The sequence below is a fragment of the Pseudophryne corroboree genome, chromosome 1, assembly GCF_028390025.1.
Source record: "Pseudophryne corroboree isolate aPseCor3 chromosome 1, aPseCor3.hap2, whole genome shotgun sequence".
NCBI lineage: Eukaryota > Metazoa > Chordata > Amphibia > Anura > Myobatrachidae > Pseudophryne > Pseudophryne corroboree.
This window is the reverse complement of record NC_086444.1, coordinates 173,703,151-173,721,726: the sequence shown is the minus strand read 5'-3', so window position 1 is coordinate 173,721,726 and position 18,576 is coordinate 173,703,151. Positions and strand designations below refer to the sequence as shown.

The 18,576-nt window shown below is 48.3% G+C and overlaps 1 protein-coding gene across 3 annotated transcripts in view; it reads right to left on the bottom strand.

The window, feature by feature from the left end:
• The window catches only part of ZFYVE16 (zinc finger FYVE-type containing 16), a 200,088-nt gene that overhangs the window by 76,087 nt on the left and 105,425 nt on the right, over positions 1 to 18,576 (bottom strand). For all 3 annotated transcript variants that reach the window (XM_063963906.1, XM_063963908.1, XM_063963907.1), the window contains one exon: positions 3,880 to 4,030. In XM_063963906.1, coding sequence (XP_063819976.1) covers positions 3,880 to 4,030 — 151 coding nt within the window. The remainder of the gene's footprint in view (positions 1 to 3,879; positions 4,031 to 18,576) is intronic.

Below are 18,576 nucleotides of genomic sequence, written 5' to 3'. Positions count from 1 at the left end.
TGGTGGCTTCCGCCATCGCCACCCTGCTTTTTGTGCCGCCCTAGCGGTTTACATGAGCCACTGCGGTGATGTTGTCTGACTGAATCAGCACCGGTTGGTTGCGAAGCAGAGGCTCCGCTTGACTCAGGGCGTTGTATATGGCCCTTAGTTCCAGGATATTGATGTGCAGACAAGTCTCCTGACTTGACCACAGCCCTTGGAAGTTTCTTCCCTGAGTGACTGCCCCCATCCTCGGAGGCTTGCATCCGTGGTCACCAGGACCCAGTCCTGTATGCCGAACCTGCGGCCCTCGAGAAGGTGAGCACTCTGCAGCCACCACAGAAGAGACACCCTGGCCCTGGGGGATAGGGTGATCAGCCGATGCATCTGAAGATGCGATCCGGACCACTTGTCCAACAGGTCCCACTGAAAGTTCCTCGCAAGGAACCTGCCGAAGGGAATGGCTTCGTATGACGCCACCATCTTTCCCAGGACTCCGCGTGCATTGATGCACCAACACCTGTTTTGGTTTTAAGAGGTCTCTGACCAGAGTCACGAGCTCCTGAGCCTTCTCCGCCGGGAGAAACACCTTCTTCTGGTCCGTGTCCAGAATCATGCCCAGGAAGGGCAGACGCGTCGTAGGAATCAGCTGCGACTTTGGAATATTCAGAATCCAGCCGTGCTGTTGCAACACTTCCTGAGAGTGTGCTACGCTGATCAGCAACTGCTCTCTGGACCTCGCCTTTATGAGGAGATCGTCCAAGTATGGGATAATTGTGACTCCTTGCTTTCGCAGGAGCACCATCATTTCCGCCATTACCTTGGTAAATATTCTCGATGCCGTGGACAGACCAAACGGCAATGTCTGGAATTGGTAATGACAGTCCTGTACCACAAATCTGAGGTACTCCTGATGAGGTGGATAAATGGGGACATGCAGGTAAGCATCCTTTATGAAAATCCCCCTCTTCCAGGCTTGCAATGACCGCTCTGAGCGATTCCATCTTGAACTTGAACCTTTTCAGGTAAATGTTCAGGGATTTTAAATTCAATATGGGTCTGACCGAACCGTCCGGTTTCGGTTCTACAAACATTGTGGAATAGTAACCCCTTCCCTGTTGAAGGAGGGGAACCTTTACCACCACCTGCTGGAGATATAATTTGTAAATCGCCACTAACACTACCTCCCTTTCTATGAGGGAAGCTGACAGGGCCGATTTTAGGTAACGGTGAGGGGGCATCACTTCGAATTCCAGCTTGCATCCCTGAGACACAATCTGTATAGCCCAGGGATCCACCTGTGAGCGAACCCACTGGTGGCTGAAATTTCGGAGACGTGCCCCCACCGCTCCCGGCTCCACCTGTGGAGCCCCAGCGTCATGCGGTGGATTTAGTGGAAGCCGGGGAGGACTTCTGGTTCCTGGGAACTAACTGTATTGTGCAGCTTTTTTCCTCTACCGCTGCCTCTGGCAAGAAAGGACGCACCTCTGACTTTCTTGCCTTTTTGTGATCGAAAGGACTGCAATTTGTAATACGGAGCTTTCTTAGGCTGTGAGGGAATATATGGCAAAAAATTTGACTTCCCAGCCGTAGCTGTGGAAACTAGGTCCGAGAGACCGTCCCCAAACAATTCCTCACCCGTATAAGGTAAAACCTCAGTATGGTACCTGAATGTGTATAAACAGACTTCAGGATACCTTCCTGCTTCCTATCCGCAGGATCCTTTAGGGAGGCCGTATCCTGTGACGGCAGGGCCACCTTCTTAGATAAGCGTGTCAAAGCTTTGTCTACCCTAGGGGAGGATTCCCAGCGTATCCTGTCCGTTGGCGGGAAAGCATATGCCATAAGTAACCTTTTGGGAATCTGCACTTTCTTATCAGGAGAATCCCAAGCTTTTTCACATAACTCATTTAACTCATGTGAAGGGGGAAAAGTCACTTCTTGCCTTTTTTCCCCAAACATAAACCCTCTTGTCAGGGACAGGGTTTACCTCTGAAATGTGCAATACATCCTTCATTGCTATAATCATGTAGCGGATGGCTTTAGCCATTTTAGGCTGCAACTTTGCATCATCGCCATCGACACTGGAGTCAGAATCCGTGTCGATATCTGTGTCAACAATCTGGGATAGTGGGCGCTTCTGAGACCCTGCCGGCCTCTGCGCTGTAGGATCAGGCGTGGGTTGAGACCCTGACTGTCCCAAGGCTTCAGCTTTATCCAACCTTTTATGCAAGGAGTTCACATTATCATTTAACACCTTCCACATATCCATCCAATCAGGTGTCGGCGGAGACACCACATTCAACTGCACCTGCTCTGCTTCCACATAGCCTTCCTCATCAAACATGTCGACACAATCGTACCGACACACCACACACACAGGGGATGCTTTATTTGAGGACAGAACCCCCACAAGGCCTTTTGGAGAGACAGAGAGAGAGTATGCCAGCGCACACACCCCAGCGCTATATGACCCAGGAATCACACAGTAACTTAGTGTTTACCCAGTAGCTGCTGTATTAGTGAATTTGCGCTAAATTTATGTGCCCCCCCTCTCTTTTCACCCTCTTTCTACCGTGATTCTGCAGGGGAGAGCCTGGGGAGCTTCCTCTCAGCGGAGCTGTGGAGAGAAAATGGCGCTGGTGAGTGCTGAGGAAGAAGCCCCGCCCCCTCAGCGGCAGGCTTCTGTCCCGCGATTTTGTGAAAAATAATGGCGGGGGCTCGTGCATATATACAGTGCCCAGCTGTATATATGCTCGGTTTTGCCAGGAGGTACTCAATTGCTGCCCAGGGCGCCCCCCCCCTGCGCCCTACAGTGACCGGTGTGTGTGGGTTAGTGTGGGAGCAATGGCGCACAGCTGCAGTGCTGTGCGCTACCTCATATGAAGACAGGAGTCTTCTGCCGCCGATTTTGATGTCTTCTTGCTTCACTCGCCGGCTTCCGTCTTCTGGCTCTGCGAGGGGGACGGCGGCGCGGCTCCGGGAACGGACGACCAAGGGTGATTTCCTGTGTTCGATCCCTCTGGAGCTAATGGTGTCCAGTAGCCTAAGAAGCGCAACCTATCCGCAGTTAGTAGGTTTGCTTCTCTCCCCTCAGTCCAACGTAGCAGAGAGTCTGTTGCCAGCAGATCTCTCTGAAAATAAAAAACCTAACAAAATACTTTCTTATTAGCAAGCTCAGGAGAGCTCACTAAAATGCACCCAGCTCCGTCAGGGCACAGATTCTAACTGAGGTCTGGAGGAGGGACATAGAGGGAGGAGCCAGTGCACACCAGTAGTCCTAATTCTTTCTTAGAGTGCCCTGTCTCCTGCAGAGCCCGTCTATTCCCCCTTGGTCCTTACGGAGTCCCCAGCATCCACTAGGACGTTAGAGAAAATTAAATAAGATGGGAGCTGAGAGAGCAACCTGAGTACTCTTAATACATTTTAGTTTTTCATTTACAAGCAAAATTTGTTTTTATCCTTTGGGCAGCCATGAAATTATAACACATAAGTTAGTGCTTGGGATAATTATTTCCGTCAATAAATGACAAAACAGAATCAGATGGCAAGGAATGTCTGACACACTTCACCGAGAACCGATGCTGAATGGGATCAATAGTCACTTTGGGTCCGAACATCCAACAAGTTGAAGCCAGTTTGGAGCCAATTAGCCACCTGAATCACACATTGTATGGGCACATTATCACTAGCAAAGAGGCCACCTCGAGGACAGAAATGGTTTCTCTATAAAGGACATTACCTTACTCTTTTACGGAAGAGAATATTTACAATGCAAAATATAAATACAAATATCTGTAAACATTACAAGATCCGATGTTCCTAGTCTGGATAAACCTGTAGTTTAGGCTTCCCGGTTCTTCAGAATGTAAACATTGAGATTTCAGACAGGGTCCTCACCTTGCCTGGGCAGCCCGGTAGCACTGTTGGCCTGTGTCTGATAAATTCCATCGCTGTTCTGTACACAGACCAGGTGGGAGTCCGCCTGGGCACTGAAGCTGGCACCAATGCTTATGACGTGTTCATTGCAAGAATGAATTACTTTAAGTATCTTCAAAGAACAAAACAGACATAAATGATTATGTATATATTGCAGTTGCCTAATAAATAAACTTGTGGAATTGTGATGAAAACACATCAATAGCTTCGTCTCCTATCTGAATAAAGATGACCCACAAAATGGGTCCTGATTAACGGTTGCCCTTTCCAAAAAATTTTACTCTATAAAAATAAATAAAAAATGTACGTTATGGTAAGTACTTACCGTTGATAATGGTATTTCTCCTATGTCCACAGGTTCCACAGGACAACAATGGGATATGATGGAGCGACAGCGGATTGGCACCAAACGATCACAAGCTTTCAGTCCTCCCCGGATGCAACGGGCCCGTCCATATATCCCCACCCACTGGCTCAGGCAAATCAGTTGAATTCCAAAGCATTTAGGCAGGAGCATTATATAGAACCCCATTCAGGCGAGAAGAACACACATGCACACCCTTCCATGGAAGAGGGAAGAGTTTAGTTAGTATAAAGATCCTCAAATCAGGTGCTTCAGGATGGGATCCCTGTGGAAACCTGTGGACACAGGAGAAATGCCGTTATCAACGGTAAGTTCTTACCATAACGTATATTTCTCCGGCAGGGTCCACAGGTTATCCACAGGATAACAATGGGATTTCCCAATGCAAATTTTTAGTGGTTGGGACGCTCCTGATTGGACAGGAGAACCTTACGCCCGAATTCAGCATCATGAGAGGCAAAAGTGTCCAAGGCATAATGTCTAATGAATGTGTTAATGGAAGACCATGTGGCTGCCTTACATATCTGTTCTGCTGAAGTTCCATGTTGTGCTGCCCATGAAGAACCTACCTTACGTGTAGAGTGAGCAGAGACATTAGCCGGAAAACGGAGATCAGCTTGAGAATATGCTTCTGAGATCGTCATTCTTGCTAGCGTCTGTTTAGTAGCAGGCCATACCCTCTTGTGAAATCCATAAAGAATGAAGAGAGAATCCATCTTTCTGATGGCACGGGTACGATCCACGTAGATCCTTAATGCCCGGACTACGTCCAGCGACGCTTCTCCTGCAGAAAGTCCCGATACCTGAAAAGTCGGGACTACAATTTCTTCGTTAAGATGAAATTTAGATACCACCTTAGGAAGATAACCAGACCTAGTTCTGAGAACTGCTTTATCAGGATAAATAAAAAAAACAGAAAAGGAGATTTACATGACAGCGCTCCTAAATCTGACACTCTTCTAGCTGATGCCATAGTCAGCAGAAAGAGAACTTTAGCTGTCAACCATTTAAGATCCACTTTATTAAGTGGTTCAAACGGAGCAACTTGAAGGGCTTTGAGGACTAGACTTAAATCCCAAGGCACTGCAGGAGGAACAAAAGACAGTTGAATGCGCAGCATTCCCTGGAAAAAAGTACGCATATCCTGTAAATTGGCAATTTCTTTTGAAACCATACAGTCAATGCTGATACTTGCACTCTCAAAGAAGCCACTTTCAAACCTTTATCCATTCCTGCCTGAAGGAAATCTAAGACCCTGGATACTCAGAAAGATTTTGGGTCCATACTGCTTTCACTGCACCAATGAATATAGGCTTGCCATATTCGGTGATAAATACGAGCTGAGGAGGGTTTCCTTGCTCTGAGCATAGTTTGAACTACCTGTTGTGAGAATCCTCTTGACTTCAGGATAGAGGTTTCAATAGCCACGCCGTCAAAGTCAGTCGATCCAGATGCCTGTGCTAACAAGGACCCTGCATTAGTAGATCTGGACGCTGAGGGAGCAGATCTGGACGCTGAGGGAGCAGAATTGGAGCATCCATCGACATCCTCTGCAGATCTATGTACCAATGCCTTCTGGGCCAAGCCGGAGCTATTAGAATCTCGGCACCCTTTGCTTGTTTTATTTTCCTCACCACCCTGCGTAGCAGGATGATCGGAGGAAACAGATATGCCAGATGAAAGTCCCATTTCACTGACAGTGCGTCCACAAGGATCGCTCCGGGATCCTTTGTTCTTGACCCATATGCTGGTAATTTGTTGTTCAGACAGGACGCCATAAAATCTATTTCTGGCAAACCCCACTTGTATACCAGAGTCTGAAATACTTCCGGGTGTAGAGCCCATTCGCTTGCTTAAATGGTGTGACGACTGAGAAAAACCGCTTCCCAGTTTAGGACTCCTGGAACGAACACTGCGGACAATGCTGGAATAATGAGTTCTGCCCACTTTAGTATGTGACTTACCTCCTTGATTGCGAGTTCATCCCTGATGGTTGAGGTACGCTACTGCCGTTGCACTGTCCGAGCGGATCTGGACTGGTTTTCCTTGCAGTGTGTCCTTTGCCTGAATCAGTGCCATGTATATGGCCCGAAGTTCCAACAGGTTTATTGGCAGGCAACTTACTTCTTTGGTCCATTGTCCCTGGAACCATAATTTTACGGACACTGCTCCCCAGCCCTGAAGACTGGCATCTGTTTTCAGGACCTCCCAATCTGATATCCAAAAGGGTCTCCCCTTGTCTAGATGGGATGTTTGTAGCCACCAGGATAATGACCTTTTTATCCTTTCTGAAAGTACTATGGTCGGTTTCTTTATTGTCTGATGTAGTCCATTCCATCTGGCCAGAATCAGATGCTCAAGAGGTCTTGAGTGGAATTGTGCATATTCCACTATGTCGAATGTTGACACCATCAAACCCATCATTCACATTGCTGCATGAATTAATATTGTTTGACTGTGTAACAACTCCTGAGTCCTTAACTGCACCTTGGATATCTTGTGCAGAGGTAAAAATATTCTCTGCAGACTTGAATCCAATACAGCCCGCAAGTGAATCATCCGTTGTGACGGAATCAGAGATGACTTTGCCCAATTTAGGATCCATCCGTGCTTCTGTAGACAAGTTATTGTCTGTTGAAGATGGACCAAGAGCAATTCCTGGGATTGTGCCAGGATTAAAAGATCGTCGAGGTATGGAAAAATTCTTATCCCCTGCTTGCGGAGATAAGCTGCCATAACCACCATAATCTTGGTAAATACTCTGGGGGTGTGGCTAACCCAAAGGGTAAGGCCTGGAACTGAAAATGTTGCTGGAGGATGGTGAACCTGAGGTAACACTGATGAGACAATGCTATAGGAACATGCAGGTAAGCATCCTGTGTATCCAGAGATACCATATAATCCCCTGGTTCCATGGCCAAAACTATGGAGCGTAACATCTCCATGTGGAACCGTGGTACCCAAATGTATTTGAAGGAGGTGTGTAGGTGAAAGGAGTTGGCGCTGGAGGGGGGTAGGGGAATGGAACTGATGATTCAGTTGGGAGAATATTGTTTTGAAAAGATGGAGAAAAAAATACTTATCTGTAGGATTTTTGATGAAATCTTGATTCTTAAAAAGGCGACGTTTTTCCTCCAGGAAATGGTGGTATCATAAGGTCTGTAGGATTTGTGATGAAATCCTGATTCTTAAAGAAGAGACGTAGTTCCTCCAAAAAGCGGTAGGATCATAAGGCGTGATGGTATGAAAAACACAAATTAGAGGATTTTTTTCAAAGTGGGAAATCTTCAAATAAATAAGGTAGATGTTAGGTGGTAATAGATGTATAAATGAGTTTCAGGACAGGTAGTCGTACCTCACTTACAATAAGTGAGCGAGGTTTAAAACATATAAAGGTTTCTTTGGAATACAGGTACTAAATTGGTTGGCGTACCTAACTTACAATATAAGATAGAGATAAAAACACATCAGGGTATCTTTATAGGCTGAGCTGCGTACCGGTACTCACTGGTAGAAGCGTGTTCCGTCTGCGCATCAAGGTATCTTTATCCAGAAAACATTCATAAATGGCCACCCGTGTAAAAAAGGGAATTTATTGGATAAAAACACATAAAAAAATTTCTACAGGGGGAGTGTTGGCCACGAGGTCCGGTACCGATAGGACTTAAAAATAAATTAAGAGGGTTGTACCTTTCCCCCGCCGTGCAGGTGACTATCCAAGTGAGCAAGAAACCTCCTCCCAGCCAACGCGTTTCGAGATAACTCTCACAGAGCCGACCGGAAGTGAAGGTCTATTCGGTATAGACCTTCACTTCCGGTCGGCTCTGGGACCGGAAGTGACGCACTTGGAGGACTTTCTAGATTCACTATAAATATGTATCATCAGCAATGTAGCACCAGCCTTGATAAAGAGAGTTATCTCGAAACGCGTTGGCTGGGAGGAGGTTTCTTGCTCACTTGGATAGTCACCTGCACGGCGGGGGAAAGGTACAACCCTCTTAATTAATTTTTAAGTCCTATCGGTACCGGACCTTTTTGGACTCAATTTTGATGGTCCTGCAGTTTCCCCTGCCTGGCAGCTCCCCTTCCTCGTGGCCAACACTCCCCCTCAGGAAACCCGACCTTCTTGGATTCTGCTTCTGACTCCAGAATATCTGTCAATTCCTTACCAAACAGAATATTCCCAACAAAAGGCAAAGATTCCAGGACCTTCTTAGATTCTGAATCAGCTTTCCATGTACGTAGCCAGATTGCTCTGCGAGCTGCTACCATTAAGGCTGATGCTTTGGAAGCAATAGTACCCATATCTATTGCCGCTTCTTCTAAGAATACCGCAGCCTGCTTCATGTGAGCTATATGAGATTCCTGCTCCCTAGTAGATGCTGAAAGCCCGTTTTCCAGTACCTCAGCCCATTCAGAAACCGCCATTGCCATCCAAGCTGAAGCCATAGCTGGCCTTATGACTGCCCCTGACAGAGAAAATATGGTTTTCAAAAACCCATCCACTCTTCTGTCTGTGACATCATTTAATGATGTCGACGGTAAAGGCAATACAGATTTTCGCACTAATCGAATGACGTGCGTATCTACCTTAGGAGGCACTTCTCTTTTGAAACAGTCCCCAGTTGGAAAAGGGTAATAGGAATCCCATTTTTTTTTTATTCGGTATTTTTTATATATGGACGGGCCCGTTGCACCCTGGGAGGACTGAAAGCTTGTGATCGTTTGGTGCCAATCCGCTATCGCTCCATTATATCCCATTGTTATCCTGTGCATAACCTGTGGACCCTGCCAGAGGGAAAAAAATAGGATTTTAATACCTACCGGTAAATACTTTTCTCGTGGTCAATAATGGATATTGAGGACACATGAGTACAATGGGGTATAGAAGGAGTCCAAAGGAGCCAGTGCACTTTAAATTTCTTCAACTGGGTGTGCTGGCTCCTCCCCTCTATGCCCACAACACACTAATAACAAACACGAACAGCAACGGCTGGCAACAAAACAGCAAAAGCTGAACAGGTAACATACAACGGACCACCTGCAGAAAGTCACCGCACTGAGGCGGGCGCCCAATGGGCCTAATTCAGAGTTGATCGCAGCAGCAAATTTGTTAGCAGTTGGGCAAAACCATGTGCACTGCAGGGGTGGGCAGATATAACATGTGCAGAGAGAGTTAGATTTGGGTGGGGTGTGTTCAAACTGAAATCTAAATTGCAGTGTAAAAATAAAGCAACCAGTATTTACCCTGCACAGAAACAAAATACCCCACCCAAATCTAACTCTCTCTGCACATGTTATATCTGCCACACCTGCAGTGCACATGGTTTTGCCCAACTGCTAACAAATTTGCTGCTGCGATCAACTCTGAATTACCCCCCATATCCCTTATGGACTACGAGAAAAGGATTTACCGGTAGGTATTAAAAACCTATTTTCTCTAGCATCCATAAGGGATATTGGAGACACATGAGTACGATGGGGATGTCCAAAAGCTTCCAGAACGGGCGGGAATGTGTGGAGACGTCTGCAGTACCGCCAAACTGGGTATCCTCTTTGGCCATGGTATCAAATGTGTAGAACTTCACAAAGGTGTTCTTCCCCAACCAGGTAGCAGCTCGGCACAGTTGCAGGGCCAAGACTCCACGGGCAGCCACCCAGGAAGACCCCACTGATCTAGTAGAGTGGGCCTTCAGAGACTGTGGAACAGGCAAGGCTGCATGCACTTAGGCCTGTTGGATAGTGAGCCTAAGCCAACGAGCAATGGACTGCTTTGAAGCAGGGCAACCCTTCTTCTGCGCATCATAGAGCACGAACAAAGAATCAGTCTGATTCAAGCCATTCTCTTGACAAAGACCTTCATGGATCGCACAGCATCCAATGGCTCCGGAGGAGCAGAAATGACAGAACTAGATGGAATTACAAGAGGTTGATTCAAATGGAACGCAGAGACAACATTCGTCAGGAACTGCTGTCGAGTCCTGAGCGCCGCTCTGTCCTCGTAAAAGACCAAATACGGACTTTTACATGATAAGGCTCCTAATTCTGAGTCACATCTAACAGAAGCCAGGGCCAGTAACATCAGTCTTCCATTTGAGATACTGGTCTTCTACCGTCATCAGAGGTTCAAACCAGGAGGACTGTAGAAAATTCAACACCACATTCAAATCCTAAGGTGCCGTGGGCGACACAAACGGAGGTTGTATGTGAAGCACCCCTTGTAAGAAGGTCTGAACTTCTGGCAACACTGCCAATTTCTTCTGGAAGAAAATGGAGAGCTGAAATCTGGACCTTAATGGAACCCAGATGCAAGCCCTTATCCACAACAGCCTGCAGAAAATGGAGGAACCCCCCCCAAATGGAACACCGCAGGCTGATATGTGCGTTCCTCGCACAAGGAGATATACCTCTTCCAGATATGGTGATAGTGTTTTGACACCACATGTTTCCTGGCCTGAACCGTGGTAGCAATGACCTTTTTGGAAAAGCCCTTTGAGCTAGGATGTTCCGCTCAACTTCCATGCCCTCAAACACAGCCGCCGTAAGTCCGGGTAGACGAACGGTCCTTGTTGAAGAAGGTCCCTTCTTACCGGCAGAGGCCAAGGGTCTTCTATGGACATGCCCAGAAGATCCGTGTAACAAGCTCTCCGGGGCTAATACAAGGCAATCAGGATTGCCTGAACACCCTGATGTCTGATCCTCTTGAGCACCCGCGGGATCAACGGAATTGGAGGAAATAGGTAGACCAACCGATATGGCCAAGGTGACGTCAGTGCATCTACTGCGCTCACCTGAGGATCCCTGGTCCGCGAGCAATAGCAGCGAAGCTTCTTGTTGAGCCGAGACGCCATCATGTTGATTTGTGGGCAACCCCACTAGTCGATCTGCTGAAACACCAAAAGGTGTAGCCCCCACTCTCCTGGGTGGAGATCGTCACTAAGGAAATCCACTTTCCAGTTGTCCACTCCTGGAATGGAGATTGCGGACAGTGCTCTTGCATTTATTTCTGCCCAGAGGAGCATCCTTGACACTTCTCGCATGCAGGCCCTGCTTTTTGTCCCTCCATGTCGATTGATGTACGCCACCGCCGCGGCGTTGTCCGACTGAACCTGGATCCCCCAATCCTTGAGCAGAGGAAAGGTCTGAATCAGAGCACTGTAGATTGCCCGAAGTTCCAGAATGTTGATCGGAAGTAGGGCTTCGTGGGCAGACCACCTGCCCTGGAAGTGAGCCCTCTGGGTGACAGCACCCCATCCTCTCAGACTTGCATCCGTCGTGAGGAGGATCCAATCCTGAAGCTTCGGCCTTCCAGCATGTTGGAAGACTGTTGGGCAGTACGGATGGTGTAATGGTTAGCATTACTGCCTCACAGCACTGAGGTCATGGGTTCGATTCCCACCATGGTCCTAACTGTGCAGAGTTTGTATATTCTCCCCGTACTTGCGTGGGTTTCCGCCGGGTACTCCGGTTTCCTCCCACAATCCAAAAATATACTGGTAGGTTAATTGGTTCCCAACAAAAATTAACCCTAGTGTGAATGTGTGTGTGTACATGTGATAGGGAACATAGATTGTAAGCTCCACTGGGGCAGGGACTGATGTGAATGAGCAAAATATTCTCTGTAAAGCGCTGCGGAATATGTGTGCGCTATATAAATAACTGGTAATAAATAAATAATAATAATAAATAATAAGACTGCAGTCACCACAGGAGTGAAATCCTGGCCTGAGGTGATAGTCGAATCACCCGGTGCATCTGAAGATGTGAACCAGACCACTTGCTCAAGACATCCAATTGAAATGTTCTGGCGTGGAACCTTCCATACTGGATTGCCTCGAACGAGGCCACCTTTTTTCCCAACAATCTTATGCAAAGATGGATGGATATTCGAGCAGGTCGGAGAACCATGCGGACCATCTCCTGGAGTATTCTCTGGGAGGAACACTTTCTGTGCCACAGTATCCAGGATCATTCCCAGGAACAGGAGCCACTGAGATGGCACCAGGTGGGACTTCTGTAAATTGAGGATCCACCCATGGTGACACAGAAGCTGGATAGTGCTATCCACATGGAGCAATAGAAGCTCCCTGGATTTTGCCTTTTTCAGGAGATCGTCGAGGTAAGGGACAAACGTGATCCCCTGGACTCTGAGCTGGAACATCATCTCCGCCATCACCTTCGTGAACACCCTTGGAGCTGTAGACAGGCCAAAGGGTAACGTCTGGAACTGGTAGTGAGCGTTCAGCAGGGCAAACCGCAGATAAACCTGATGAGGAGGCCAAATCAGAATATCGTGATAGGCATCTTTGATATCCAGGGATACCAGGAATTCCTGTTCTTCCAGACCTGCAATCACTGCTTGCAAAGATTCCATCTTGAACTTGAAAACCTTTAGGTAAGGGTTCAAAATGGGTCTTACCGACCAGTTTGGTTTCGGCACTATGAACAGATTGGAGCAGTAACCTTGCCCTTGTTGTTGCAGTGGTACCGGAACAATGACTTGTGACGGAGCCAACTTGTTGATGGCCAGCAGCAGCTTAGTCCGCGTATCCTCCAAAGCTGGAAGCTTAATTTGAAAAACCGTTGGGGAGGAGTACCATCGAACTCCAGCTTGTATCCTTGAGATATGAGTTTTCTGACCCAGGCCTCCTGGCAGGAACTTTCCCAGATGTGGCTGAAGTGACGTAATCGAGCTCCCACCTCGAGATCCCCTCGAGGTGGGCGTGCACAGTCATGCTGAGGTTTTAGTGGAAGCTGAACTGGTGTTCTGTTCTGTAGAGCCGGCAATGGCTGGTTTCTTAGCCGCATTGGAGGAACCTCTGGCCCTAGATCGAAATCTGGTGGACCGAAAGGACTGAGTAGCCGGCCCCAGATAGGTCCTTCTAGCTGGCCCCAGAGGGGAGAAATGTGGATTTCCCAGCAGTAACCTTAAGAGATCCACGCATCCAGTTCTCTCCCGAAGAGCCATTCCCCTGTAAAGGGAAGACAGTCCACATTGCGCTTGGATTCCGTGTCCGCAACCCACTGACGCAACCACAAGGCCCTACGCGGTGACAATGCCATAGCAGTGGTCCTAGAATTGATATTGCCTATCTACTTGAGAGAGTCACACAGGACACGTGCAGTGTCCCGAATGTGTTGTAGGAGAATTACTGTAGTAACCAGGGACATATCCCCTGAGAGGCCCTCCTGAATCAGACTAGCCCACGTATGAATGGCATGGGTCATCCAGCAACCTGCAATGACCGGTCTCTGTGATACACCTGCTGCAGTGTAGATAGACTTCAGTGTAGTCTCTATTTTTATATGCCCAGGGTCCTTTATGGTAAAGGAGCTCGGGAAAGGCAGTACCACCTTCTTAGAGAGTCGAGAGCCCGATACGTCCACAGATGGGGATACCTCCCAGAGTTCCCTGCCTTCAGGAGCAAATGGGAAAGTGTGCAAAAACCATTTGGACACCTGGTATTTTTCATCTGGATTTTTCCAGGCGAACTTAAATAGGTCCTCTAATTCAGTAGAATCAGGGAAAGGGAAAGTTTGTTTTGTGTGAGGAAAAAATACTACTGTGTCACAGCGTCCTCTAGAAGGAGTTTTAACATCTCGTAAAGCCAGAATGAGGGGTTCAATACCCTGTGCTGGAGGGGGATCTCCACCAATGGGGTCTACGTCCTCCCCATCCTCTTGTATTTCCTTCTCAGAATCTGAGAGTAAGGCAGGCAACCTATGTTTTTGTGGACCTGAAGAGATGGGGTGATGGGGGACATCTGCCCTAGCAGCCAGGTCTGCAACTGTTGAGTTTTATGGTCATTTGCAGTGAGCTGAGATGACATATCAGACATCATATTTTTGATTGCATCTAGCCAGGAAGGCTCTTGACCCTCCCCCACAGCATCCTCAATGTTTTGTGAGAACAGACTGTATTGTTTACATGAAATGGAGCCAGATGATAGAGGGGAGAATCCCCTTACTGTATGTGAGAGGGAGACAGAGAGAAGACCCCAGCACACCCAAACTACCTAGCCCCAGCGAGGCTGGTAGTTGTATTCAGTGAAACACTGTATGTTACATTACAGACATATATACTCCCCATGGGACACAGAATGTGCACAATAGCAGCTCTCTCCCCGAGAAACACCCTGTACCAAGTTTCCAGCGTGTTCCTGCTTGTCTGGAGGAGCTGTGTGTGCCTGCTGCTGAATGCACTGGAAGGTGCCAAAATGACGCTGAACCCGCTCCGCCACCTGTAATGGCGCCGGAGCTTCAGGGTTATTTATACTGGCAATGTCTCCCAAACAGTGTAAAACATAACATAAATGCAATTAAACCACTGCCAGTGTACCAAGGGGGCTATAGCGGGTACCCCCCAGGAGGGTCCTGTATGCCTCCCCTGTGTGTCAGCCATACCTTGGACCGGGGGACTCTCCTAGCGGGGCCCCCGGTTTGTACTCCCCACCGATGTCACCTTCAGGCTAATGTTAGGGGTGTGCGGCGTGCTGCGGTTGAGACAGCCAAGGCACAGTGCCCCGCTGAACAAATAACCTCTCAGAACGGTGGTCCTGCAGCGGGGAAGCGGCTCTGACACCTTGCAAGGCCGGTGACCACCCACCTTCCCTAATTCCCACGGTGCATGTATGCTGTTGCCCAAACAGCATACAGAAAATAACAAAGATTGAAAATAAACAGAAGAAAAGTTCTCTGGAGCTGCAGAGATGTGCATCCTCTCCTGAGGGCACTTTTTATTAAACTGCCCGTGGGAGGGGGCTTAGAGAGGAGAAGCCAGCACATCCAGTTGAAAAAATTTAAAGTGCACTGGCTCCTTTGGACCCCATCTATACCCCATCGTACTCATGTGTCCCCAATATACCTTATGGATGCTAGAGAAAAGGAGACTTATGGTAAGACTTATCATTGTTAAATCTCTTTTTGCGAGGTACACTGGATTCCACAGGGAATAACATTGGCATGTAGAGCTGGATCTTGATCCGAGGCACCAACAGGCTAAAGCTTTGACTGTTCCCAGGATGCACTGCACCGCCTCCTCTATAGCCCCGCCTCCAGGCACTGGAGCTCATTTTCGTTAACCAGTCCAATGCAGAAGCAGGTAAGAGAGACATTAGATGTTAGTCACACAGACCAACATTCTCACAACAGGAGAAGGGACTAGCGGCTAATGCCATACAAACCCAAAGAAGCCAAGTGCGTCAGGGTGGGCGCCCTGTGGAAACCAGTTTACCTTGCAGAAAGAGATTTAACAATGGTAAGTCTTACCATAAATCTCCTTTTCTGCAGCGGGGTGCACTGGTATTCCACAGGGAATAACATCGGGGATGTCCTAAAGCAGTTCCTCATGGGAGTGGACGCACTGTAGCGGGTACAAGAAGCCGGCGTCCAAAGGAAGCATCCTGGGAGGCGGAAGTATCAAAGGCATAGAACCTGATGAACGTGTTCACTGAGGACCATGTAGCCGCCTTCCACAATTTTTCAGCGGACGCGCCACGGTGGGTGGCCCAAGAAGGTCCAACAGACCGCGTAGAATGGGCCTTGATAGCAGCAGGAGCTGGGAGTCCAGCCTGCGCATAAGCTTGTGCAATCGCCATTGTAATCCATCTGGCCATGGTCTGCTTATTCGCAGGCCAGCCACGTTTGTGAAAACCAAAGAGTACAAAAAAAGGAATCTGACCTTCTGAGAGAGAGGCAGATATATATATATATATCTCGCTCTTTGGAGGACAAACCAGGAGAGATAAAGGCCAGAACCACAATCTCTTGGTTAAGGTGAAAAGAGGACACCACCTTAGGTAGATAACTAGGGCGAGTACTAAGAACTGCCCAGTCAGGGTGAAATATCAGAAAGGGTGGACGACAGGACAATGCGCCTAAGTCTGACACCCTCCTAGCAGCTGTAATAGCCAACAGAAAAATGACCTTAAGCGTAAGGCATTTAAGGTCCACAGACTCAAGAGGTTCAAACGGAAACTCCTGAAGGGCATTAAGAACAGAAAGATCCCACAGAGCCACAGGGGAAACATAGGGAGGCTGAATACGTAGAACGTCCTGAGTGAATGTATGAACGTCAGGAATAGATACAATTTTTCACTGAAGCCACACCGACAAGGCAGAAATGTGAACCTTGAGGGAGGCCAGGTGAAGTCCTAAATCCAGGCCTTGTTGCAAAAAAGCCAAAAGTCTGGAAGTACTAAACTTGTATGCATCATAATTCTTAGCAACACACCAGGTGAAGTAAGAATTCTAGACCCTATAATAAATCCGTGCAGAAGCCGGTTTAAGGGCCTTCAACATAGTTTGAATAACCGCCTCAGAAAATCCTTTGGCCCTCAGGAGTGAAGCTCCAAGAGCCACGCCGTCAAAGCCAGTCTTGCCAGGTCCTGGTAAACACAAGGTCCCTGAATGAGTAGGTCTGGGCGCTGAGGAAGTAGAAGAGGACGCTCCATCGAGAGACCCTGCAGGTCTGAGAACAAATGCTGTCTGGGCCACGCTGGAACGACTAGAAGCAGTGTTCCTCCTTCTTGCTTGAACTTCCGTAGTACCCTGGGCAGCAGTGACACTGGAGGGAACACTTATGGCAGCCGAAAGTTCCATGGAATTGCCAGTGCGTCCACGAACGCTGCTTGAGGATCCCTTGTCCTTGCTCCGAAAACCGGAAACTTGTGATTGTGTCGAGATGCCCTCAGGTCTACATCTGGGAGACCCCACTTGTCCACAAGGAGTTGGAAGACATCTGGATGAAGACTCCACTCCCCGGCGTGTACGTCCTGACGACTGAGGAAGTCTGCTTCCCAGTTGAGGACCCCTGGAATGAACACTGCCGATATTGCTGGCAGATGGCGTTCCGCTCATTGAGAAATTTTTGACACTTCCATCATTGCCATGCAGCTTCGAGTGCCGCTTTGATGATTTATGTACGCCACCGTGGTGGCCTTGTCCAATTGTACTTGAACAGGCCTGTTCTGTACGAAAGGCAGGGCCAGTGTCAATGCATTGAACACTGGCCGCAATTCCAGAATGTTAAATCGGGAGGAGAGATTACTCCCTGGTCCAGCGACCCTGGTGAGTGTTGCTCCAACACCGTGCCCCAACCCCGCAGACTGACTTCCGTCGTTAAGAGGACCCAGTTGGAGATCCAGAAGGGATAACCCTTGATCAATTGTTGATCCTGTAGCCACCAACTTAGTGACAGACGAACCTCCGGAGTCAAGGAGATCATTTGAGACCTGATCCGGTGAGGCAGGCCGTCCCACTTGGAAAGGATTTACCTCTGCAGAGGGCGGGAATGAAATTCAGCGTACTCTACCATGTCGAAAGCCTACACCATGAGGCCTAGTACTTGCATCGCCGAGTGTATCGACACTCTTTGGCGAGAGAGGAAGTATCTGATTTTGTCCTGAAGTTTCAGGACCTTCTCTGGAGACCAAAACAAACGTTGGTTGTGTGTGTCCAGTAATGCCCCCAAGTGCACCATGCTCTGAGCAGGGACAAGTGAGGATTTCTTCCAGTTGATGAGCCACCCGTGGGGGCTTGCAGGAATTGGACCGTCCGTTCCAGATGACGGAGGAGAACCTCTGGGGAGTTCGCCAGGATCAACAAGTCCTGCAGATACAGCAGGATCCTGATACCCTGACGGCGGAGAAGGGCCGTCATGACCTTGGTGAAGATCCGAGGAGCCGTGGTCAGTCCAAAAGGCAAGGCTTGGAACTGATAATGAAGGTTGCCAATAGCAAACAGAAGATATTGCTGATGCCACATGGCAATAGGTATGTGTAGGTAAGCATCCTGTATATCCAGGGATACCATATAGTCCTTGGGTTCCATAGCCAGTACAATAGAGCGCAGAGTTTCCATATGGAATTTGGACACCCTCACAAATTTTTTCAAAGATTTGAGATTGAGTATACGCCGGGAGGATACATTTCCGGGAGGAAACAGCGTCAAATAGTATCCCCTAACCTCTCTGTATCCAGGAGGGATTAGACAACCAAATGTAGAGTTTGTGCTTTTAACGGATCCGAAGGGATAACCGTTGAGCAAAACTGGCGAGGAGAACGTCTCTTGAAAGAGATCGCGCACCCGTGAGAGACCACTTCCTGCACCCAGGCGTCCGAAGTGATCTTCAACCATACCTGGGCGAACTGCGGAAGTCGGCCTCCCACCCTGGGGTCCCCCAGGGGGAGGCCCACCCAGTCGTGCAGCAGGTTTGTCCGGTTTGGAAGCAGGCTGACGGGCGGCCCAAGAACGTTTAGGTTTGGGCTTAGAGGACATGGAAGTGCGAGCCTTCT